This window comes from Megalobrama amblycephala, linkage group LG9 (genome assembly GCF_018812025.1).
Source record: "Megalobrama amblycephala isolate DHTTF-2021 linkage group LG9, ASM1881202v1, whole genome shotgun sequence".
NCBI classification, from domain to species: domain Eukaryota; kingdom Metazoa; phylum Chordata; class Actinopteri; order Cypriniformes; family Xenocyprididae; genus Megalobrama; species Megalobrama amblycephala.
This window is the reverse complement of record NC_063052.1, coordinates 36,331,857-36,358,255: the sequence shown is the minus strand read 5'-3', so window position 1 is coordinate 36,358,255 and position 26,399 is coordinate 36,331,857. Positions and strand designations below refer to the sequence as shown.

The 26,399-nt window shown below is 36.7% G+C and overlaps 2 protein-coding genes and 1 pseudogene across 2 annotated transcripts; 2 read left to right on the top strand and 1 right to left on the bottom strand.

Annotated features, from left to right (window-relative positions):
* The first annotated feature begins 1,655 nt into the window (after positions 1 to 1,655).
* On the top strand, positions 1,656 to 13,301 carry LOC125276126 (E3 ubiquitin-protein ligase TRIM39-like). The gene is made up of 8 exons (XM_048203605.1): positions 1,656 to 2,056; positions 2,486 to 2,576; positions 2,906 to 3,477; positions 3,644 to 3,739; positions 10,110 to 10,277; positions 10,369 to 10,507; positions 12,415 to 12,441; positions 12,599 to 13,301. Exons 2-8 carry the CDS (start codon positions 2,507 to 2,509, stop codon positions 13,144 to 13,146), a joined length of 1,620 nt encoding a protein of 539 aa, XP_048059562.1. The 5' UTR covers positions 1,656 to 2,056; positions 2,486 to 2,506; the 3' UTR covers positions 13,147 to 13,301.
* A 5,278-nt stretch (positions 13,302 to 18,579) lies between these two features.
* On the top strand, positions 18,580 to 21,076 carry LOC125276150 (gastrula zinc finger protein XlCGF8.2DB-like). The gene is made up of 2 exons (XM_048203650.1): positions 18,580 to 19,046; positions 19,152 to 21,076. The coding sequence occupies exons 1-2, from the start codon at positions 18,989 to 18,991 to the stop codon at positions 20,255 to 20,257; spliced, it is 1,164 nt and encodes a 387-aa protein (XP_048059607.1). The 5' UTR covers positions 18,580 to 18,988; the 3' UTR covers positions 20,258 to 21,076.
* A 473-nt stretch (positions 21,077 to 21,549) lies between these two features.
* On the bottom strand, positions 21,550 to 25,852 carry LOC125276145 (annotated as a pseudogene).
* Between the last annotated feature and the right edge of the window lie 547 nt (positions 25,853 to 26,399).

Genomic DNA, 26,399 nt, shown 5'->3' with positions numbered 1-26,399 from the left:
ATAAAAGAACACATAATAATATATAGGGCTGGGCGATATATCGCATGCGATTGTCACGCGCATTTCGTCAGTAAAGCCGGTTCCCTGATTGCTGCTAAATCGCCATCACCTGCTTTCAGATGGAGCGGCATTTAATAGACAGAGCCGTAGATCACTGATAAGCCACGCAATATCGCATTCATATCGCAGATGAATCGCCTTCGATAATGAACGCGATATTGCATGGCTTATCAGTGATCTACGGCTCTGTCTATTAAATGCTGCTCCATCTGAAAGCAGGTGATGGCGATTTAGCAGCAATCAGGGAACCGGCTTTACTGACGAAATGCGCGTGACAATCGCATGCGATATATCGCCCAGCCCTAATAATATATGTATTAGGTGGTTATATTAGGTGGTTAGTTTATACTTTTTTGTTGCGCTTACACTGTTCCGACCAGCAGGAGTCGCCACCATGTGCTGTTTCGAACGCTTCATTTTGCGACACAATCGATTCAGTTGATTCGAAGCTTTGAAAAGCTTAGTTTCTCCCATCACTGAGGTTCCAGGCTTGTCTTTCACTGGCTTTGGCTGCAGTGATGTGATGGCTTTACCGATCAGCGATTCGCTCTTTTAGAAGGCGGGACTTCCTCACAGTGTTTGGTATAACCAAAGCCACTGGAAGGCAAGCCTGCAACCTTTAGCCAAAGAAGCGTAACGGCTAATGCTAACAACATTTTTTTGTCGAATTTAATTAATCGACAGCCTGTTTGCTAATCTTAAGCATGTTTTACACTAAACAATGCTTTCTTTGGGTCCTATAAGTAGATTTTAGCTTGATAAAAATGTATTTTTTCAAGAGAAGGCAGACTAGGGAATGTTGCGACTGATGTTACTGCCATTACACAATAGGCTGAGAGGTGCCGCATGTGATTAAGTTAGCCGTTACACTTTCTCCAATGGTAAGAGATACAGATCTCCCTATAAAATACAATCAGAGATTGTATTATTGGGGAGATAAGAGGTTCTGTATCTCTTACCATTCTCTTGAAAAAATACATTTTTATATGAATGCATATATCACCAGACATGATATGTCTGAAATGGCATAGCTGTATGCATAGATATTTACTATATAAATAAATATTTAGGTAAATGCAATATATAATTAAGCCTAATGACATCGTTATTTTCTCCAGCTAAGCAATTTGTTGTCTCTCAAGTGAAGGACTTCTACATTCCAGTTGGTTGACCGTTACTTTGACGCTCCCGATGGCGGCGGTCTGAAAGCAAGACTGCAAGACTAAAATATAGAAAGAACTTAAAGCTGCTGTCCGCGATTTATGGCCCTCTAGCGGTTAATAAACAGAACTGCACGCGTCTTGCGGAGGAACATTCTAGCCGGAGCTACTTTTCTCCGTGTATGTCTATGGCGAGTCACGCAGTTACTGTGAAACTCTGCAGCGAGTCCTACCAGTCCGGTCTGAAATAGTCAGAATATAAACACTTACTATAAGTGTAGAAAAACATGGTTTGGAAAATGGATTCATGTTGTATATTCTCATTAAATAATTTTTGTACATTTTTAACACAAAAAAGTGGCGGACTGCAGCTTTAATGTGCTTGTTTGAATGTTTATAAATCTCTAGTTTCTCTATTAATCTCTAGAATCTCTTCTCAAATGACTGCACTGGCTTGCAGATGAGCATAAAATGCTTTATAAAGGCTAATAATACATTTCTCTGGCATTGTCACATGAACCATTGTTGCAAATTATTCCTGGTCCTAGAAGTCTCATGGCTAGTTTGAGGATCTACGTATCTGTTTTACATAAAACTAGAAGCAGGAGTATGCCAGCCTATTTCCTTACAGCAGATGATTTTATGGGCAGTCTTTGTTCTGGAAACTGATAACAAATATTGGACTATGACCTTACTGTACTCAGTGAGAGATTCACAGAAAATAAAACTAACTTGATCAACAACAATATGGACGCCTGAAATGATCAACCTCTTTAAGCAACAGAATATTTATTGAGCCATTCAAAGAGTCTTGTGGACACATCTGATCCTCACAGGTAATGATAGAAATATAAGAGAGATTGAGCTGAACAGGTTTCTAATGGAAGTGATCTGGTTTAGTAGAGTTTATGTTGAACTGGAATGAGTTGAACTGAATCAGGTTTAAGCATGTCAAATACTCAACTACTTTAGGTGTTTACTGCACTAAAAAATGATATCAGAATTGTATTGTAAATATCATTTGACTTATTGGTTGAAAAGTTTGGTGTCTTTCACACAACATAAAACTAGAGAATCAGGAAGTAAATTACCTGCAGACAGACAGACAGACCTGCTCTGCAGGTGAGAGTCACTTTACATAAAACATTAGGAAAATTACACTTAGTCATAAAACATGTTTATTTTGAGGAGAGAATTAATTATTTGTGCTTTTCTAATCAGCAGTCCCTAGTTTAGTTTAGTTTGTTTTGATTTGTCTCAAAAAGGCTTAAATAGGGGTTAGAGCAATGGCAGAATGGGCTTCGAGGTCATCAAAAGGAAGAAAGACCAGGAGACGGAGTATAAGTCCACCTCCAGGTAAGATAATAACTTTCTGCATGACTTTCATTTTACTCGTATGGAAAACATCATTTAACAGGTGACTTGCTGAAAAATGTACAACACAAGTAACATTTTTGAACATACCTGCTCATTCTTAATTATGACTGTTCTCCACACTTTATTCATAAGAACTATGAAATAACACAAAGAATTATGTAGTGAGCAGAAATGTCAAACAAATCAAAACGATCTTATATTTAAGCATCTTCAAAGTAGCCACCTGTTACATATTCTCATGTTCACAATCTCTCAACCAACTTTTGACTACACTGATGGTCATTCATTCTCATATTTTCTCTTTCCAGGGATGTCATCCTCCAGCAGTCCACTGACTGAGGAGCTTCAGTGCTCGATATGTCTGGACGTGTTCACTGATCCAATCAGCACTTCATGTGGACACAACTTCTGCAAGACCTGTCTGAATAAGTGCTGGGACAACAGCCAGACCTGCAACTGTCCATATTGTAAAGAAACATTCAAGATCAGACCTGATCTCAAGATTAATACCACACTCAGAGAGCTCGTAGATCACTATAAAAAGAAAAGTCCTGAGAAAAAAACTGAAGTTCTGAAAAAAAATGAAGTTCTGTGTGACGTCTGTGAGGAAAGAAAGCTGAAAGCCCTGAAGTCGTGTCTGGGGTGTCTGAGCTCTTACTGTGAAACTCACCTGGAGCCTCATTTGAAAGTGGCAGGTTTAAAGAAACACAAACTGATCAATCCTGTGAGGAATCTGGAGGACTATATATGTCAGAAACATGAGAGACCTCTGGAGATGTTCTGTAGAGATGATCAGACATGTGCGTGTCCGATATGTGATAGGAAATACCACAAGAACCACAACTCTGTTCCTATAGAAGAGGAGAGTGAAGAGAAGAAGGTAGAAGTTACTAACATAGCTTATTGTAAAGGGCTCACATCATGAGGAATCACATTTCTTTCATTTTGTAAAACAAAGAAGTTCATTACAGAAACATTGAAGGTTTCTTCAGAAGACAGTAGATCTCTGTTATGATAAATGTGTCTGTGTTGTTCTGTGTCTATAGACTCAACTAATGAAGACACAGAAAGATGTGCAGCAGATGATCCAGGACAGAATCAAGAAGATTCAAGATGTCAAACACTCAGCAGAAGTCAGAAAAGTAAGTTAAATTATGTAATTAATTTTTCTTAAATATTTATTTTGGTAATATTTTACAGTAAAGTTCATTAGTTAAACAGGTATTCAACAGTGCATTAACTAATGCTAACAAAATGTTAGTAATGTATTAGTAAATGTTGAAATTAACATTAACAAAGATGAATAAATGCTGTAAAAGTGCAGTTCATTATTAGTTCATTTTAACTAACGTAGATAACTAATGTTAACCAATGAAACTTATTGTAAAGTGTTTCCCTTATTTCATCAGTTGGTTCAGGAGACTTTTCACTGTTTGCATCACTTTTGTCCATTTTTGTTCCAGACAGACTGTCAGTCTGTGTATTAATGCTGGGGATTTTACAGTGACCCTTTCTGCAAGTTACATTGATAGGCTACATTATGGTGACAAGTCACTGTCTTTGAGAGAGACATCAATTTTAATTCATTTGGTCAACAAAATGTTGTTGTTGTCATGTTGTTCAGACATGTTCAAAAATTGTTTCTGGCTGCCGTGATTTTGTTTGGAAACGTTTTTTGTTGGAAAAGCAAAAAAAAAAAAAAAAAAAAAAAGATGAAGCATAACTGTCAATATTGAATCTATAATGTAAGTTAATGAATATTAAATTTGTGTTCAGTGAATTGTTGTATAAAAGCGCTATCACATTGGCAATCATGATTGGTTACTGTACTGAAATTTCATTAATATTTACTATCACTTAAATGGATAGCTCAACTCTCCTCTACAAGACACATGATTTCAGAAGTCACTCAGTCCAAATCGTGCAGATGAGGTGTTATATAGTGTTATTATCGGTTGAGGAAAACACTGAAATATGATCAATAGTAACACTGACTCTTCCTCTTCCTGCTTCGCTACTGTTCGGACGCTCTTGCTTACAGCTCCACGCTTTGCTCTATTGCTTTTATATTTTATCTCCTAATTTTAACTACAGCAAATAGGCACAGTGCTCAAACGTCAAATCTTGGCACCAACAATCTTTTTAACTGGAAGAATTGCTACAAAAAAAGGGGAATTTTTATCCAACCAGCCTCCCACTGACGGCAGCCATCAGCTTACATTCCGGAGAAGGGAAAACGCAGCTGCCTACATCCAAAAGGATTAGAAATAATATGCCTCCTCTGGTTGAAGAATCTACCTGCTGCACAAACTGCCACAGACTTCTACAAAGGATTGCAGTTCTTGAAACAAAGTTACTTGCGGGACTACCAAACCAGAAGGAACACACAACAGAGCTTCATCATGGACGTCCTCAGCACACAGTCGGTGAGTCCCATGAATCTAATGCCCCTAAACAGACTGTACTGAGTGCCGAAATTTATCAACATATTAATCGATGGCACACACAGGGAGCGAGACCCAAAGGCACTCGAGACATCAGATTGTCACGAGTATCACATATTAATGCAGTAGCATCCTCTACCCCAAACACTAGCTCCCTACCACCGCCAATACATCTGGAGAACAGATTTGAAGTGTTAATGAATGTGGGTGAGGAATCTCCAGACATGATGAATGTGGGTGAGGAATCCCCAAACATGATCGGACACAGATCAAATCAGCCAGCAGCTAACACCGATGCTAACTGCCGCTCAAGGTTGAACAGTCAGCGGCACTCAGCTCAGAGAGCAGCCGAGCCCAGGACTCTGATAGTGGGTGACTCTATTATCAGAAACATTAGCAGCAGGGATACAACTACATGCTGCCTTCCACAAGCAACAGTTTCTGATGTAAACAGGGAACTTAAGAGCATTCTGATGAAATATAAGACTGCAAATCGACTAATCATTCATGTGGGGAAGAATGATATTCGGAAGGAGCAGTCAGAACTCCTTAAGAGGGATTTCAATGAACTTTTTGAAATGCTTAAAAGACTAAAAGTTCAGTCGTTCATCAGTGGACCACTCCCAGCAAGAGGAACAAATAGATTTACACGGTTGCTTGGGCTTAACACATGGCTGCAAAAAACCTGCAACTTAAAAGGACTGAATTTCATCGACAACTTCAATCTGTTCTGGAGTCAGAGACAACTGTTCACTCATGATGGCCTGCACCCAAACAAACTGGGCTCAAGAGTGCTAAAGGACAATATCTACTTCTGCCTCCATCATCCTTCAGCAGTGTGTGCAAATCCACTTAACCTGAATGGCACAAACACGCCTGGACAGAGTACAACTGACCACAGGACTTCATTTCAGCACCTGAATGGACATGCGGTTGACACATCCCACAAGGTCAATGATAACACCACGCAGCCACAACAACCACTGCTCACGCACACAATCCTGACTGAGCCCTGCCACAGAGCTCACCGAGAGACAGTGACGTTTTAGAACTGCTCCAAGATTCAGCACCCAAGGACGATTTTTGGGAAAACAGCCAGGGAAGCCAGGACAACATATTATAGCCTCCGGTAACACCAGAGCAACAGCCCCTCTCACCAAACACGTTATCCCTTTCTCCAGCATCCCCTCTTCTGTGCTTCTCAGAGAAAATGGAGGAACTGGTGTATGCTGGAACCAAACTCTCCCACTCTTTTGCTGCGAGCCCCCAGATATCAACAAAAAAGCGTCAAGCCCCGAAACCACCAAAGCCTGTGGGCCCAGCTCGCCCTCCCCCTCCTCCTGCGAGAGCTCTTCGGCCCCTGCCACAACGCCAGGGCCCTCAACCTCCTCTATGTGTTCTAGGTGAACCAAAAACAACCGATAACGGCTCTCAATGATGTGTGTCGGGTCCCCATTATGATAACAGTGACTTTATCAAATGTTTACAGAACAAGTGGGAACCCAGTGTGCCTGTAGCTTTCTCTATTTCTGTTTTATTACGTTATAGAAAGCCTAAGGCCTTCTCAAACCGTTTGGCAAATCCATTTAATCTGCTACCTATTACACGTCAAACTAAGATTACTGTAGAGACAGAAAGTAAGACTGTTAAGTTAGCACTTTTAAACATCCGCTCACGTAAAAATAAATCACTTCTAGTCAATGACTTAATAACCACAAACAACCTAGATTTTATTCTTCTAAATGAAACATGGCTTGAAGACAGCTGCAGTGCAACAATCCTGAATGAAACAGCCCCTCCTAACTTTACTTTTATGAGTGTCTGCAGAGCTATTAGGAGAGGTGAAGGTGTTGCTGCTCTATTTAAAGATGTCTATCAATGCAAGCAAGTGTCATTTGGTGATTACTTGTCTTTCGAATACTTGGGTATTGTGTTAAAAGGTGCTCCTCGCATTCTACTTTTAGTTACCTACAGGCCTCCAAAATACTCTCCAGCCTTTGTGGAGGACTTTACAGAACTGTTATCAGCAATTTCCTCTGAGTTTGACTGTTTTGCTATTACTGGGGACTTTAACATCCACATCCGCAAAAAAAATCATAACTGTTTTGAATACTTTTGATCTGACTCAACATGTACATGGACCTACACACAATCGTAGACACACTTAATTATTAGTAAGGGTCTAAACATTTCATCCATTGTCATTAAGGATGTAGCGCTATCTGATCATTTCTGTATTTTCTTTGATTTATTGATCTCTCCGACTGTTGAAGCTAGATCTATCTCGGTCAAAAAGCGATGCTTAAATGAGAATACTAGTGCACTGTTTATGAAGGCTATATCTTTAACACCAAGCATATCTGCAGACTCTGTTGATTTTCTCCTTGATTCTTTTAACTCAAAAGTACACAATGTTATTGATAACATTGCTCCTGTGAAAGTCAGGAAGAAAAGTGGCAGACAAAAAGCACCATGGAGAAACTCAACAGCAGTGCAAAATATGAAAAGACAATGCAGAAAAGCTGAGCGCATGTGGCGAAAGACAAAACTTGAAATCCATTATAACATCTATAAAGATATTCTTCATGATTTCAATCTGGAATTAGGCAAAGCTAGACAGACCTTCTTCTCAAATATTATAAACAAAAACTTAAACAACACCTGCACTCTTTTTGCTACTGTAGAGAGACTAACAAACCCCCCAAGTCAGATTCCCAGTGAAATGCTCTCAGACAGCAAATGCTGTGAGTTTGCTTCCTTCTTCTCTGAGAAAATTAATAATATCAGAAAGGCGATCAGCACATCCTTGAGCTGCACCGGGGTAAAACAGATCAGATCACAACATCAGAAAGCAGCTATTATGTCTGTTTTCGAAGCAATTGATGGTAAAATTTTGGAAGAAACAGTACAGCACCTTAAAACATCAACCTGCACCCTTGACACACTTCCCACATCTTTTTTCAAAAGTGTGTTTAACTGATTAGAAGCAGATCTCCTAGAAGTGGTAAATGCCTCACTTCTCTCTGGGACTTTTCCAAAATCCCTGAAAACTGCAGTTGTCAAGCCCCTCCTGAAAAAGAGCAATCTGGATACCACCATATTGAGCAACTACAGGCCAATCTCAAATCTTCCTTTCATAGGCAAGATCATTGAAAAAGTTGTTTTCAATCAGCTGAACAAGTTCTTAAGCTTGAATGGATACTTTGACAACTTTCAATCTGGTTTCCAACCGCATCACAGCACAGAGACAGCACTCATAAAGATAATAAATGATATTCGCCTTAACACAGATTCAGGTAAATTATCAGTGCTGGTTCTACTCGACCTCAGTGCTGCGTTTGACACTGTTGATCACAACATTCTTCTTGACAGGCTGGAAAACTGGGTTGGGCTTTCTGGGATGGTCCTTAAATGGTTCAGGTCATACTTAGAAAGGAGAGGTTATTATGTTAGTATCGGTGACCATAAGTCTGAGTGGACATCCATGACATGCGGAGTCCCTCAAGGTTCAATTCCTGCACCCCTCCTGTTCAACCTATATATGCTGCCACTGAGCCAAATAATGAGAAAGAACCAAATTGCATATCACAGCTATGCAGATGACACCCAGATTTACCTAGCCCTATCACCTAACGACTACAGCCCCATTGACTCCCTGTGCCAATGCATTGATGAAATTAAAAATTGGATGTGTCTAAACTTCCTTCAGTTAAACAAAGACAACTGAAATCATTGCATTTGGAAACAAAGATGAAGTTCTCAAAGTGAACATGTACCTTCACTCTAGGGGTCAAACAACTAAAAATCAAGTCAGGAATCTTGGTGTGATTTTGGAGTCAGACCTGAGTTTCAGTAGCCATGTAAAGACAATAACTAAATCAGCATATTATCATCTCAAAAATATTGCAAGAATTAGATGCTTTGTCTCCAGTCAAGACTTAGAGAAACTTGTTCATGCTTTCATCACCAGCCGGGTGGATTATTGTAATGGGCTCCTCACTGGCCTTCCCAAAAAGACCATAAGACATAAAACATGAACACATCACACCAGTCCTCAGGTCCTTGCACTGGCTTCCAGTTGCATTTAGAAATGATTTTAAAGTACTGTTACTTGTTTAGAAATCACTCAATGGTCTAGGACCTCAATACATTGCAGATATGCTCATAGAATATAAACCTAACAGATCACTCAGATCATCAGGATCAAGTCATTTAGAAATACCAAGGGTTCACTCAAAGCAAGGAGAGTCTGCTTTTAGCTGTTACGCCAGCCGCAGCTGGAACCAGCTTCCAGAAGAGATCAGGTGTGCTCCAACAGTAGCCACATTCAAATCCAGACTCAAAACACATCTTTTTATCTATGCATTTGCTGATTGAGCACTGTGCTATGTCCGAACTGTTTGCACTTTATTTTATACGTATTATCTTTTTATTCTTTTAATTCCTTTTCCTGTTTTTATTTCATTTTTAATGTATTTTATATCTTTTATGTATCATCTTGTTATTCTGACTTTTAATGCATTTTAAATATTGCTGTCTGGTTGAAAGAGCTGGGAGAATTAGGAAGAAAGTGATAAGGGGACAAACCATGGGGAAATTTAAGATGTAGTGCATGGTTAAGATATCTCTGGATTACAGTCAGGACACTTTCCAAAGGGGAAATTTGAACTGCGTTGCATAGATAAGATATCTCCGGAAGGGGGATTAGGGCTGTGTGGTGCAGTTTGAGGTGTCTTGGCAAAAGGGGAGATTGAAACTGTTTATCAGTTTGAAGTGCTTTAACAGGTAGCAGTCCTGTCGTGTGAGGAAGATCCATTCTGATCCGCTCTGATGGATAGATCCGTTTAGATCCACTCTGATGGACAACAACAACAACAACAAAATCCCTAAGACTTCCTAGCTCTTCCATCCAGATAGCAAAATTCTCTGTTTTTACTGTTATTTCTATTCCTTATGCTCTATTTTTATTATTCTTTTTTATGTAAAGCACTTTGAATTACCATTGTGTATGAAATGTGCTATACAAATAAAATTGCCTTGCCTTGCCTTGCCTTGACTCTTGCCTTAGAAATGTTACACTGAACTGCTGGAGATGATGGAGGAGCAGCAGAAAGCAGCAGAGAAACAGGAGGAAGAGCTCATTGAAGAGCTGGAGCAGGAGATCACTGAGCTAAAGATGAGAAACACTGAGCTGGAGCAGCTCTCACACACTGAAGATCACCTCCACCTCCTACAGGTCAGTCAACATCTCTCTGATCAATGATAATGCAGTATATGACACCATAACACTCCCCATGCTGAAGGATTTCTCCTCTCTCCTGCTGTAGATTTACTCATCCCTGTGCAGCTCTAGAAACACCAGGAACTGGTCTGAGATCAGTGTGAAGACTGATGAGAGTCTGGAGACTCTGAGGAGAGCTCTGACTCAACTGAAGGACACTCTACAGGAGAAACTCACATTAAATGGTACGTAATATCAAATACAACATACAGATACATATATTTATCATCAATATTCTCACACAGTGAAACACATTTCGGAGTAAAGAGGACACGGACCATGCGCAGACAGACTTCAGCTTTTCAGCTTTCAAATTTTGTTCGTTTTATTACAAAATTCAAACAATAAATACAGTTTTAGCGCTGTTAAAATGGCGTGACATATTGCTGTAGTTCAAGCGGCACGTCATTATTATAAAAACGTCCTGAAATGTAATTGCATACAAATCAGTTGTTAATTAACCTATAATAATAATTATGTAACGTGACTAGCTGACAGGGTTCCCTGTATAACGTTAGTTCACAACATTAGTTGAGAAAGATTTTTTTTCCTTTAGAAAAAATATATTCATGTATATACCCAAATGAATTTATATTAAATCAAGATTGAAATCAAATCTTGAAATTTGTGTCAATATCACTCCCTCCCCCGTATTCTCTCAAAAGTTGTCTGCCCTGTTTTTATATAGTAAAAAGAATCAGTAATGAAGAATGAGTCTGATTCAAGCTGAAATAAGTCAAGTATGAGATCACGTCTGTAAAAACAGTGAAAAACAATAAGAGAGTTAGTAGTTACTCAAGTGTTCCTCTGTGTTGTCTGAGGATAAACACTGTATTTCAGAGTCATTAAGACACTTTAAATCACAGTATTCATAAATGCATTGAAATAAATATTACTACATATAAATACTTAAATCAAATCACAATAAATAAGTAAAGAAAGAAAGAAAAGAAAACCTAATAATACGTAACGTTACACAAATGCTCCGATTCTTTCACACAAGTAACTCAGGTAAGTGAAACTTTAATGGACTTCATGACATAACCATCTTAAAATTATTAATAAAATAGATAATCAACTGAAACAAATTAGTTAGACATCAAAACATGTAAATTACAGTCTAGGTTTTAGGTTAGCTAATATTTCTTGCTGTCCACTGAGGAGGGGTTCGATGAAGCAGCTTCAACTCGAGCTCTGATATACCCCCCACAGTAATAAATATAGGATATGATTACATAGGGCAAGGTACCTGAGATGAAGGTGGAGTTTGGGGAGGTGGAGGGATGCTGGAACAGCTGAGACTGAAGAGAGGGAAGCAGCTGCTTATATACACTGGCTGTTGATTGGAAGATTAGATGGGCTCGCTCCTCCCTAAATTACCTTTAGGAACCTCACTTTGTATGAAATTTAATGAATTTAAATAACCATCTCTGTCAACAATAAATGAGAGATGAGAGTTAGTAGTTACTCAAGCGCTCCTCTGTGTTGTCTGAGAATGAGCTGCAGTTGTCATGGTAACTCTACTCTCTCAACTCTATTTAATTTAGAAAATGTAGCTGAATTGTTCAATACTAATTCATTATAATACATTCATATAATTTAAAAAAACAATATACGTGCATAAATAGAAATAGAAATATGTAGACATAATTTTAAAAAATAATAAAAATTCAAATATATACAAATTATTAATTTGTTTTATTACTCTAACTCAATGGTCACATTATTATCATCAGCTCACAGTTCTTCTTGAAGAGAGACGGTCATTTTCAGCTCTAATTTCAGAAAAAATATAAAACTTTATAGAGGGGAAACTGTAAAGAGAAACATTAATATTCTTAACTAAGCAGACAATCAAATGAATAAACATCATGTGTTTAAGAGGCAGATTTGATCTTCATGAGAAGAGGGATGTGTGTGAAATATCAGGACTGAAGCTCCAACAGCTTAACAGTGCTAAAAAACACACATTGATCAGATAAAACATGATGTTGTACATTATTCTTTAAATATAACCTTAAATCTTGTCTATAATTCCACACATAAACATGTCAAAGATCTGATGATGTTTTATTGTCATGTGTCTCTACAGATCTGAAGAGGATGCAGCAGTATGAAGGTACAGTGTGTGTCTGAACTACACTAGATTACATTCATATACTCACAGCTTCATTACTGACCTACAGGATGATTAAACACTGATATTAAAAACATATTAAAAACATCATCACAAAATGTCTGTATTAAGATGTGATTCATATTCTCTGTTTTCTCAGTGGATGTGACTCTGGATCCTGATACAGCTCATCCTCAACTCATCCTGTCTGATGATGGAAAACAAGTGAGACATGGAGACATTTGGCAGAAACGGCCAGACAAACCAGAGAGATTTGATAGGTGTGCAATTGTCCTGGGAAAGGAGGGATTCTCCTCAGGGAGATTTTATTTTGAGGTGCAGGTGAAGGGAAAGACTGACTGGGGTTTAGGAGTGGCCAGAGAATCCATTAACAGGAAGGGAGAGATCACACCGTGTCCCAGTTATGGATTCTGGACTGTGGCTCTGAGGAATGGGAATGAATATAAAGCCCGTGCTGGTCCTCCTGTCTCTCTGTATCTGAGAGTGAAGCCGCAGCAGGTCGGTGTGTTTGTGGATTATGAGGAGGGTCTGGTCTCCTTTTATGATGTGGAGTCCAGCTCTCATATCTACTCTTTCACTGGTCAGTCTTTCACTGGGAAACTCTATCCATTTTTTAGCCCGTGCTTTAATGATGGAGGTAAAAACTCAACTCCACTGATCATCACACCTGTCAATCACAAAAAATGAATATACATTCCTAATATGAAATACTTAATGAATATAATGCTTCATGTACTAATGCTTAAAAACATCAAATATGTGTTCTTACTCAAAGGATGAGAATCATTTGTTGTAGCTGTTTTACATCAAACTGATACAGCATCTGAATAAAGACATTATTTTATACTTTTAACTGATTAATTGTTGTTTTCATTTTATTGTCTAATATTAACCTGCATGATTCCCTCAACAATTAATTGAGTTTAACTTTATATTCAGCAGTATTATTGATTTGTCAGCACTGACACTATTTGAGGAAAACTGAACTGAGCTGGGGTGTGTTTTCCGAAAGCATCGTTGGTGAACCATGGTCGTAAGTCCCATTGAACTCTATTGGTGACGACGGAACTTGCGACCATAGTTCGCTTTGGGAAACGCACCCCAGGACGATGAAATTACTGTTTTTCTGCAGAACTGTTTTTCTGATCCAAAATACAGCAAAAACAGTAATAGGCATATTGTGAAATATTTTCACAATTTTAAAATTACTCTTTAAAATGTAATTTATTCCTGTGATCAAAGCTGAATTTTCAGCATCATTACTCCAGTCTCCAGCGTCACAAGATCCTTCAGAAATCATTCTAATATGATGATTTGCTGCTCAGGAAACATTGATTATTATTATCAATGTTGAAAACAGTTGTTTACAGTTTTTTTTCCCCAGGATTATTTGATGAATAGAAAGTTCAAAAGAACGGCATTTATCTGAAATAGAAAGCCTTTGTAAGAATAATTAAAAGCCAAACATAGACTATTATGATGGTATAATAATATATAATTATTATATAATAATATACTCTCATATATTATTGATGCAAGTATTGCATGATACCAATATTTAAAAATGATTCATAAAGAACAGAATAGCTAGTGAAGTGAGGTTCTACAGACAAATGTAGTTTATTTCATTATTTTTGCACGACAAAAAGAGACTAGGGAATATTGCGAGTGATGTCACTGCAATTACACGATAGGTTGAGAGATGCCGCATGTGATTGAGTTTGCCCGTTACGCTTTCTCCAATGGTAAGGGATACAGACCCTCTCCCTATTATATATAATCCCTGGTGTAACGTCGGCGTGGGACACAGAGGGACCCTTCTCGGCTCACGATGAAATACAGCTTATAATGCGCAAGCTCTTTTTTAAGTTTTAACAACACACGGATCATACACGTACAGTATATCATTATTGTGTGCGTTAGTTTGGAGCAGTGGTTCTCAAACTTCTTAGAGAAACATCTTAGAATATGGTGCTATCAGTTTCAACACAATACATTTCTATCTGTCAAAATAGTTTTATGACAATTTGTTCTATTGTATGAAATATAGGCATACTATTGTAAAGATGGAGTTTGAGGAAGAACCCTGCAGAATAAAAGATGAAGATAGAGAGCTGGTTGGTGTTTTCCTATAAATATACTTATAAAACTTAAACTAGTTCAACTATGCTTTTAGGTGTTTCACATTTGTCCATGTTGATTTTAAACGCCAAGGACGTGAATGAAAATGAAGAACCTCATGATTTCAAAAATGAAGATGGAAATGAGTTTTTGGACACAAAACTGGACACAAAGGACCTTTCATCTGCTCTGAGTGTGGAAAGAGTTACACAGAGAAAAAAACTTAACAGAACACATGAGAATTCACACTGCCGAAAATCTGTCCATATACACTCAATGTGGAAAGTGTTTCGTTAACAAACCAAATTCAAAGGTTGAATTTGCACATGAGCGTTCACACTGGCGAAAGAGCGTTTACATGCGATCAATGTGGAAAGAGTTACAAAAGGTTATCAAATCTTAGGTGTCTAAATCTCAAATCTTAAATTCACGCTGGAGAGAGAAGCCGTTTATATGCACTTATTGTGGAAAGAGTTTTCTTCAAAAAAGAAACTTAACCCTCTATGGTACGGTGTTGCCTCCAGGCAACATGGTCTATTTTAGTTTGTTTTTCAAAAAATAAGCCACCAATTGATTGATCAAACGTATCTCAGGACAGAATAACTCAAATACTAATCAATAAAAGTGCAAAAAAGACCAAAACATGACCAACAGGTGTCCATTTTGTGTCCTGTTTCAGCACATGTGCACATGTCACATGACTCCATATTTTCTCCATTGAAAAGTGCTTTTTTCACTTGTTTGTATCCATTTAATCACCCACAAAAAATATGAGTCACCTTCACTGGCAAGTAAAGAAGTATTTTTAAGAACTTTACATTATATATCATCAAATGTTTTAGAGAAAATAACAAAAAACTGTGTGTTGCCTCAAGGCAACATTGTACCATAATGGAATCGCATAAGGCCATACAGCCGTAATAGGTTTGAATACAAATGTATCATATTTGTAAGGAAAAGAGTTAGAATTATCTAAATATGTTGGCATTTTCACATGATTTTGTAATGCACTTATAAGAATACTAATTCACATACCATATCTGCATATATTATTATCCGCACATTTTCTATAGCACTTCAGAAACGTATAAAACATAGGTAACACTGGCAGTTGATGAGGGTGAGTATGAGGAGTTAATGAGGGGTCATACTGTGATGAGGAAGATGAAATCATAGTGACAATCCATCAGGGAGATACTGAGGGTGAGAGAGAAGATGGAGATGAGGATGAAGATGGATATGATAACTTGATATAATAACATAAAAATATGATGGTTTGGTAATACTTGTGTTCCTCTATGGTACAATGTTGCCTGAGGGCAACAGCTGGATATAAAATTTTATTTTTATTAAATATGAAACTTTTAATACATTAAAAACTATATAAATTTGTTTGTTTAAAGTGTCTAGTTAAAGAAATTAATGTTTTCAATAAATATATTTCTTTTTTCTACATGAAAATGCCAAATGTTTATTTTTTTCCATTGTGGTACAATGTTGCCTCGAGGCAACAAACTTATAAAAATTAAATAAATTAAAAAATTATGAAAATGTTTATTGATTTTGTTAAAGTGTCCAATTTTAAGCAGGAAAAACAACACAAATAATTTTTTCCTCATTTATATCATATTGCGTACCATAGAGGGTTAAATTTGCACATGAAAATTCACACTGGAGAAAACATGTTCACATGCACTCAGTGTGGAAAGAGTTTCCCTCAGAAATCAAGCTTAAATTTGCATATGAAAATTCACACTGGAGAAAGACCGTTTACATGCACTCAGTGACCTTCGATTACATCCGGTGAATTAAAAAGACATCAGAGAGTTCATACTGGAGAGAAACTGTTCCAGTGCTCACACTGGAAAGAGCTTCTATCAGTTACATGGCATGAAATCTCATGAGAAGATTCACACTAGAGAGAAGCCGCACCAGTGCTCCTCATGTGAGGAGAGTTTCAGTCGGTTATCTAGTCCATGGATTCATAAAAAGCATTGCTCGAAGTTTAAAATGATGCACTGAGAAAAAAAATGCATTTGCATTAAAATCAATAAATTCTCAAAGTACTTTAAGACTGAGAAATAAGTTATGCAAGTTTAGTTCCTTTTTATTTCATGAACGCATTAACTGCATATGAAATCATGGTGTTCTATTAAAAAAAAACAACTGAAAACTCCAAACAGATGTTTTCCTCCCCTCAATTTATATATAAACAGGCATTTCAGATGTAATTTATGGGTAATATCAGTCTGTGTTCATGCTTACAGGTACATATTGTAATGTTTTGGAATACAAAGTACAAACTTGTGCTAGTAAAATATTTACAATTAAATGTTATAATAAACTCTTTTTTTTTTTTCATGTCTAAGGGGATACCAAGGTGCTCAATGTAAGTATAGCACAATTCATATACAAATATGATTTGGAGTTCTGCATTAACATGGCTGCATACCATTTTTAATACTGATGCTGTGTGTATAGTTGTACACTATTATTTGAGAAAAAAGTAACTTGGATCACCCCTGTGTATAATATCAAAAAAGGTAACAGATAAAATATATCTACTAACCCAGTGGTTCCCAAACTGGGGTACGCGTACCCCTGGGGGTACGTGAGGTGTCAAAAGAAAAAAAATGCTGAGTAGTTTATTTAATTCTACCTTAAAATAACATTAAAACCGAGCATGTTTTTCTAACTACCAAAATGCCGTAAATCCAGTACATTTAATCAAATTACCTCATCATTTGCAGGCAAAAATTACTGTTATCCACATATGATAGATTGCATGCAGAATCTGCTGCCTTAAATCGCGCTAAATTACTGTTGTTCTCGACAATGCACCTTTGTAAAAGTGGGGATTTAGCATTTACTCGCATGAAAAACAAATAGACACAGATAGTTGATTAATTTCGATTTAAGACTCGAACTTTCTCCGATACAAAAACACCCTGTTGTGTGAATTCTTGTATTTAATGATGATAACGAGCAAGAACGAAATTGTTCCCAAATGTCCACATTACTGCAAACGTGACATTATTATACAACAGGCCAAAAAAAACAAAACATACATTTTAAACACAGTACTGTCAGTATTTGCTCTATTTTGCAATGAAATAATAACGAAAACCACAGCAGAACTACAACACACGTCTGTGTTTCGCGAACAATTTTGCGGCTTTGAACGAATCGTGAGAGTCCATGATTCAATGGTTCATTCACAGCCACTCACTCATAAAAACAGTGACTTGCTGCCACCTACTGGCGGTTTTACTTTAATATTTAAAAGTTTTATTTAGTTTTACCATCATTGCATATTTCTTTATTGAACATTTTTATTTAAAACATTATTTATTTTATAAAGTTATTCATAAAGGTAAAATATGCACTGGAAAATCAATTTAGGGGGCAAATATTGTCCCTTAATGGAAAAGGTGTGACTGCAGTCGAAGTTGAAGAGAGGGGGTACGTGGAAGGATGGTAATCCCTTCAGGGGGTACTCCAAGCTAAAAGGTTTAACCTATATAGGTTAGATAGTTGAATATGGTGGTGACAAATCAAGTCCCCCATAGAAATCCATAATCAGGACCCCAAGCCTACAAAATCAAGCTTTTTAAACTACATTATTATGACCATTAATGTCTGGATTTGTTAGCTCATGTACTAGCATAGCTTACAGATAACCTGATTAGCCTGATAGTTTATACATGCATTTTCACTTACCCTAAATGTATTCACAATTATCTTCAATGTAATTGTGTTAAATTAAGTGTTAAATGTCCAAATATTTTAGTTATGAATAAAACTAATTCATGTAACTTAATTAGGGTATTATTTATGAATTAACAGTTCTATTCTGCACTATATAGTAAGGTATTATAAATTAACATCGTTCGTATGCACTTAGAATAATCATTAACTGATTATTATTTATGGAGACTCGATTTCCAGGGAGAACCTGATTTGTAAAGACACCGCCAACAGAGGGCGCTCGTGCAACGTAAACAATGACGTACATCCGGTCCTAGGAGACGAAAAGAAGCGAGGGAGGGAAGAGAAAATAAACATGAGTGGAACACAGCCGTTCATTCTGCTCTAAATCTTGTTTTTTTTCTCAGACTGCGAGTGTTAATTTTATAATCAGGAAAAATCGGAATCTAAACGACTAAGTCAATTCATTTAGTGAATCACTCAGAAATTAACCAAATTACGCTCGTCAAACAATAAGCTCGTTACTGACTGGGTTTGTGAATATAATGCCTTGTGTTTTCACTAGTTAGCAATTGAAATTAGTCAAAACTCTGTTAAATTGTTTCTAAACGACTATTTGAGCAAAATATTTGCAACTGGATAATTGAGAGTGACTGTAATTCTGGTGATCAAGATCAACTACTGACATACTATTGTAAGGATGGAGTTTGAGGAAGAACCCTGCAGAATTAAATATGAAGAGACAGAGGAACAAACAGGTTGGTGTTTTCCTTCATTCATTTAATGACTGCTGAGGAATTTTACGATGAAAACTGACATCTAAAATACTTTTCACATTTATGTTTTTAAAATGTTGATTTCAGATATGATGGAAGTGAATGGAAACAAACCTCATTATTTCAAAAATGAAGATGGAAATGCAGTCGTTTTAAAGACTGAAGAGGATCAAGCTGCAAAATCTGAAGTCCAAGAATCGTTCACCTGCTCAGAGTGTGGAAAGAGTTACACATGTAAACCAGCCCTAAACAGACACCTGATAATTCACACTGGAGTAAAACCGTTTACATGCACTCAGTGTGGAAAGAGTTTCACTTACAAACCAGACCTTAAGAGACACGAGAGAATTCACACTGGAGAAACTCTGCTCACATGCACTCAGTGTGGAAAGACTTTCATTCGTAAAGAAAACCTAATTAAACACATGAGATTTCACACTGGAGAAAAGCTGTTCACCTGCACTGAGTGTGGAAACAGTTTCATATATAAAAATCAACTAAATGCGCACATGAGAATTCACACGGGAGAAAAACCATTCACATGCACTCAGTGCGGAAAGAGTTTTGGATTCAAAAGCACTCTCCAAAAACACCTGCACACTCACTCTGGAGTGAGGTTGTTCAGCTGTAATCAGTGTGATAAAACATTTGTTTTGGCAGTGCATTTAAAAGCCCACCTTAAAGTTCATGCTGGTGTGAAACCTTACGCTTGTTTTTTTTGCGAAATGAGTTTTTTAGAGCCACACTTATTAAAAAAGCATGAGCGTGTACATACTGGTGTGAGACCTTATGTATGCTCTTATTGTGGGAAGAGCTACACTTCATCCAGTGCCTTAAATTCACATCAGAAAGTTCATACTGGAGAGAGACCATATGAGTGTTCATACTGTGGAAAGCGTTTCTTTTACCCACAAATCTTGACAGAACATGAGAGAGTCCATACTGGAGAGAAACCGTACAAGTGCTCATACTGTAGAAAGTGTTTTGCTCAGTCAGGAAACCTGAAAAAACACGAGAGAGTTCATACTGGAAGTAAGCCGTATCAGTGCTCTTCATGTGGGAAGAGTTTCAATCAAATATCTCATCTAAAGAACCATAAGCAAAAGTGTTGTCCAGAGCTGCCTGCATCACAAATAATACATTCACAAGACATTCAGATAAAACAAAAGCTGGAATTTGTTTCCATTGATTGATTTCATTTAAGAAGGAAATTTTCTAAAATTAGTATTAAGGTTTGATCATTTGACAAAGCATTTGACAGCGTCATAGTATGTACATGTACATTCCCTCTTCCTGTATCAGTAATAGTGAATTGTCCATAGTTTTCTCCAAAACAAATCTATTGTGTTTATTATTATGAGAGCCGTAAAACACAGCCATTTATGCAGCTCTAAATCTGACTGAGTGAATTATTATAATTTCTTTATTATTCAGGAAGAATTTACATTTAAACGATTTTGGTGAATCAAAAACACAAACCATTTGGAGTGGTTACATTTTTTTTTTGTTGTGAAGTTCAGCTATTTTCATTAATTGTGCGCATGTGAGGCATTTGTGAAACAATGATAGTCTAATCATAATTCAAACAACTTAGCTATTCAATCATGATACATTTAGAAACTGAGGACTTTTGCATTGAAATCACTCTGAACAATGTGAATATATAAAAATAAAAACAATGTGATTGTAATGAATATTACTGTAGTTTATTTAATGTTTCTAATCTAATTATACAAGTATCAGCTCATTCTTTTTAAAATGACACCAGATGTTTTCTATGTGTGATTAAAGAGGCGATTCCTTCATAATTTAGACTCTGACACACCAACATCACTGAGAGAAAATGAAATTGTTCAGGAAAAGTGAATGTGTTCTGTGTCTGACAATTCAGCAATGTGTACTTGTTTTACAGATACTATCCAGTAGTTTTGAAATAAGGGTATGTACGTTCTTATGTGGTTATATTTTGACAAACAATGTGGTCAAAATGTAATAAACTCATGTTTTAAGCAGATTTTGTGTCGTCTCAATCCTCTGCATAAATTGCATGAACTTTTCTGTAAAGATATGGCAATAGATGTTTAATTATCATTAAAGCCAGACAATTTCATCATTAAATATTTGTTTTTTTTACTATCTAGTGACCTTTAATTTGAGGAAAGAGAAACTGACTTTATTCCATTGGATGTGTCAGTGTCAATTTGCTCACATCTGATTGATCCAATTTTGGACTGAGATCTCTTAATCAGAACAGAACCTGCCCCAGAGCAGGTTCTTGGTCCATTCTTGTTTAGTATAGAGTGCAACAATGCCCAGTGACGCTGTTTTTGTTTTTTGCTTTGTTTTTTCAGTATTTTTATTTTTTTCATTTTTAAAAGAGTCTTCTTTAAAGAGTTATAGCCCATGAACCAAGCCAATCAACTACAAGGTGAATCACAACACTGCAAACTTTGAAGTTTGTGAAAAGAGGACAAAAAGACAGGCACAAGACTGTAACAGTTTTAGTGAGGGAAGGAACTACAATCAAGCATTGTGAACAGCATAATCAAATTAAAAAGCATGGAGAAATATAAAACTACTCATTTACAAATATATATACCAATATGTACATATCACTGCAGTTTATAACAGAAATAACACTAGAGGCAGTTAAACAGCAAGCACTTTTAAACCGGTATCTGGTTTATGCTGGTCAAGTGCTGGTCCTTAGCTGGTCCTAAGCAACTAGCTCCAGCTCAGGACCAGTTTAAACCAGCTCAGGTACATTTTTCTAATGAGCCTGGGCTGATATATATATATATATATATACACACACACACACACACGCGCGCGCGCACATATATATATGTGTGTGTGTACCGGTCAAAAGATTGGCAACATTATGCTAAAGTTTTTAAATGTTTTTTAAAAGAAGTCTCTTCTCGTCATCAAGGTTGCATTTATTTGATCAAAAATACAGTAAAAACGGTAATATTGTGAAATATTATTACCATTTTAAAATATGAGTTGGCGTTCTGATGTAGAACTTGGAAGTGCTGCACCGTCTATACAACATAAGCATAGGAGACTGACAGGGAAGAGAAGAATTTTTTGAATAAAAATGTTATTTTTGTTTTGTTTTTGCGCACATGAAATATTCTCGTTGCTTCATAACATTATGGTTGAATCACTGTAGTCATGTTGACTATTTTAGCAATGTCTTTACTACTTGGACCTTGAATGTGGTACTTGTGTTGCTTTCTCTTGGGGATCAGAAACCTCTTGGATTGTCAAAACTATCTTAATTTGTGTCCTGAAGATGAATGAAGGTCTTATGGGTGTGGAAAGACATGAGGGTGAGTAATTAATGACAGAAACTCCAAAGTGATCATTTTTCTAATGTAATGCTTCGTAAGTGTCGAAATGGTAACAGAGGTAATAAAGCATCAATAAAAGCATCAGCTACATCTAAATTTCTATTCTGGCACGTTCGATCACGTTTACACAGCAGTTCCCACTGAAGCAATTAGCACATCTCTGGCGTCTTCTGCTATGTCATTCAGAGCTCTTTTCAGCATTCTTGAGACTGTCATATATGACATTCCTCCTGCAACCACAGTGCCAAGAAGGGGTATGAGGCTAGCAACATACTCAACTGCATTTTCAGCCACAACCACGGATGCAGCACCCAGTAAAGAAAATATTGAAGCTTTGTCTATACCAAAACGCAGAGGTGACTTCATCCGACTCTTCATTTCCTCAATGGTCTTCCCCGATTTATCACAGAGCTTCTGTAGGGATGGATCATCCAGACCAAAGGTATTGTAGTACGTTTCAATCTCTTTTTTGAGAATAACTAAATCCACAGCATATGAAAGACCGGGAAGAGGAACTGTAGCCACCAAAGCAGACAGCAAGGCTACTTTTCCAATATTTGCTTCTAGAGCTTTCTTCTTTTTCTCATTAATCTCCAGTGTAATATTTGGCAAAGCCAATATCAACACATGTCTTTTATGCTGTGGAAGCTCTTTCTCCATCCTCTCCTGCAGCAGATTTAAATCATATTTGCCGAGCTCAAAGTTAGAGATCAGGAACACGGCAGGATCCTCTATCCTGATCTTTTTCAGACCTAGACAGAAACAAGAAAGGGCATAAATAAGTATATAGTATTGTATCTAATAAACAGGCTAATATGTATCATTATAAATTGAATCCTTATTATAATTGTTGTTTTTATATTAGTAAACTATCATTCACTTGTAACAATTGTAAACACAACATCTTTATCTTTTTTTGTTCAAATCATTGTCATAAACTGAATAACTAACCATTTTCACAATCCTCTCGGATTATATCCAGTGTTTTTTCCTGGTCAAAGCTCTTCTTTCTCTTCTCAGCATGAATGGTTGTGTCAATCTTTGACCGAACAAAATAAAACTTTTTTTCCCATTCTCATGATCTCTTTGGCCAGCTGAGTGTGGCATTCTCTGAACCGATCCGAAGCAATGATGATGAAAAAATCATAGCGGTCAAACTCAACCAGATCAAGATACTCATCAGCTTTGAAGTTTGGTGTTCCAATGCCAGGAAGATCCCACACTTTCACATTTTTATATTTAGGGTGAAGGTAATCTTGAGGCTCCATAGTGGTTTCTACTGGGCCAGTTTTAGCAGAGCCCTCTTCTTCATCCCCTAAACCCCTGAATGCATTGACAAACGTGGACTTTCCAGAACCTGACTCTCCTGTCACACCAATGTTAAGTTCTACAAGATCTTGCTTTTTGAGGTATTCTTTGATTGTGTGTATTGCTGATGGAAGATCCTGAGTAGATATGGATTCTTTAATATCCTCCAGCTCCTCCTGAGTTATCACATCATATTCTTCAATAAAATCCATCTAGAAAAGAACCGTCAATTTTAATAGTTATAAAAAGAAACTGTTGAAAATATGTTGCTTAAAACAAGTTTAAGAAGTCAGAAGTCCCTTTCTGTGTGTTGGTCCATTTTAGTTGAAACTTAAAGTCCCATTTAATCTGTTGGAAGATCAAATGGGCCATCAACTATAAAGAGTTTTAATTTGCTGCATAATTTGCCTTGTATCTTAGCATTTCTCCTTATAGATCCTGTCAACATGATTCATAAAACCATACTTTTAGATGTTCAATATAGTTCGATATACAAATCATACACTTATTTTAAGTTTCGTAAAAATGACCTGCACATTTTCAGGGGAATTGTGCTCATGCAATGTAAACACAGATATCACAAGAATGCAAAAAATTGGTGTGGTTTGAAAACTAAACTGTAAAGTGTTAGACAGGCCCTCTTACATTTTTTCAATCTCACCTTTATGTTTCAGAGCACGAGACAGGAAGAATTTAGACCAAGAATAGAGGAGCTGTTGTTTCCTTCACCAATATGGAATTCACTGTTGTAAAGAGAAGTTTTAAGTTTGAGTTTAAGTTTATTAAAAATATAAAACATAAGTAGGAAAAATGAACATTTATTAAAGACTAAGGAAAACAAAAGTTTTAAGAAGAGTTTTAAAAACTGATAAAGAAGGAGTTGCTCTAAGATGGACAGGCAAACTATTCCACAATCTCGACCCCACTACCGAAAAGGCTCTATCTCCTTTGTGTTTAAACCTTGATCAAGGGACTGTCAGTAAATTAAGATTACCAAATCAGGGGGTGGGGAAATGGGTTGAGACTCAGATTATTAAATACTAGTACATTAAAATCAGAGTTAAAGCGGGATGAATAGTAGCGAGAATGTGTTTGAGCTTCAGCAGATGAAAAGGTTAATTCAGGGAGAGACGAAGTAAATAAAACTGCCTTATGGTCCGATAACAACGAATCATATATTACAAGCTCAGAGATAAAGAACCCATGGGTAAGCACAAGGTCCAAAGTATGGCCATATGTGAGTATGATATATTTTGTCCACCGTTTCTGGTTTAAAACTCCTTCGATAATGTATCTGACGGGCAGTATACATGAAGATTAAACTCACCAACTAATCAAAATTTGTAGTAATAAACCCCATCAATTCCATGAATTCACAGACAAAATCTTTAACAAGATGTGGAGGGCGATAGATCATTGCTATCAAGATGGGGACCTTCCACTCAAGTCTTAGTAACTGAACTTCAAAAGTAGAGAAAGCCTTTGTAGAAAACATTTGACAGCAAGAAAGGAAAGTCCATTTTAAAACAGTAACCCACTAACCCACCCCCTCGAGAACAGACCAAAGTTTGAAGTACAGTCACATGAAATACTCATAATGTAAAGCTGAATTAATTCATCAGGCATATTCAATGTTACATTTGATTGCTTAAAAAAACCCTTCTAAAATGGATTTTACATTACAGCATTGAAGGAGACTTTACAGGATATAAATAAATGTATACTACTTTTTTTTATTTTGCTGCCTCACACTAAACGTTGTATTAGGATAGCCCAAAAGTTCCCAACCATTTCATTTTACAACAAGAAATATATTCCTGTCAAAAGTTTTTAAAAGTTCTATAAACATTTGAAAGATAAGTGAAACAGTAAAAATACATGGAGTCAAGTAGTCTGTATCTTTCTTACCAAATTCTTCAGAGCAATCCACACAGAAAGAAGACACTGACAAGATCTGAAACGAAGCCTGAAATTGCGCAGACCTATTAACTTTCCACTGGACAAAAAACAAAAGCAGAGCGAGATCCACCCAAAAAATAAATAAATAAAAAAATACTTTCACTTTCACTGCCAAATCACCATAGTAACAAGAGTCAGAGGGACATTACAAAGAATAAACAAAGGAAACAAGGCAGGCAAAACAGGAACTGAATCACAATGAAAGTGAAAACCAAAACAGAGCATATGTAAATTGATGCAAATAATATTAAAGAAATCACATGGCATAAAAACATTCACCAAATCTCCTTAGCACTTAATAAATAATTAAAAATAAATAATCACTTAATTTAAATCTGTAGTCCATTACTTTTTTTTGCTTAAAAATTACCTAAAATCAATTTGAGCAAGAACATAACTTAGCCAGTGTTCAAAACAATCTCCTTACCATAGCCCGATTAACAACGGTAAGCTTAATGTTTTAAAATCCGGATGGTACTGGTGGGTTTTGGCGAGAAATTCGAGCATGTCTCCTTTTTTCACGTCTGTTTACATAAGGACAAGTCCCAGCTAGTAGGCCATATCGCGAGGCGAATCATTTATAGCCTTTTCTCACAGCAGCTGCAATAATTAAATGTGTCATTTTGATGGCAGATTGTCAGAAAGATCCAAATGACAATCATCAGTGACAACTGGAGATTCACCCGTAGTCAAAAGCAAAAGACTTCGGACT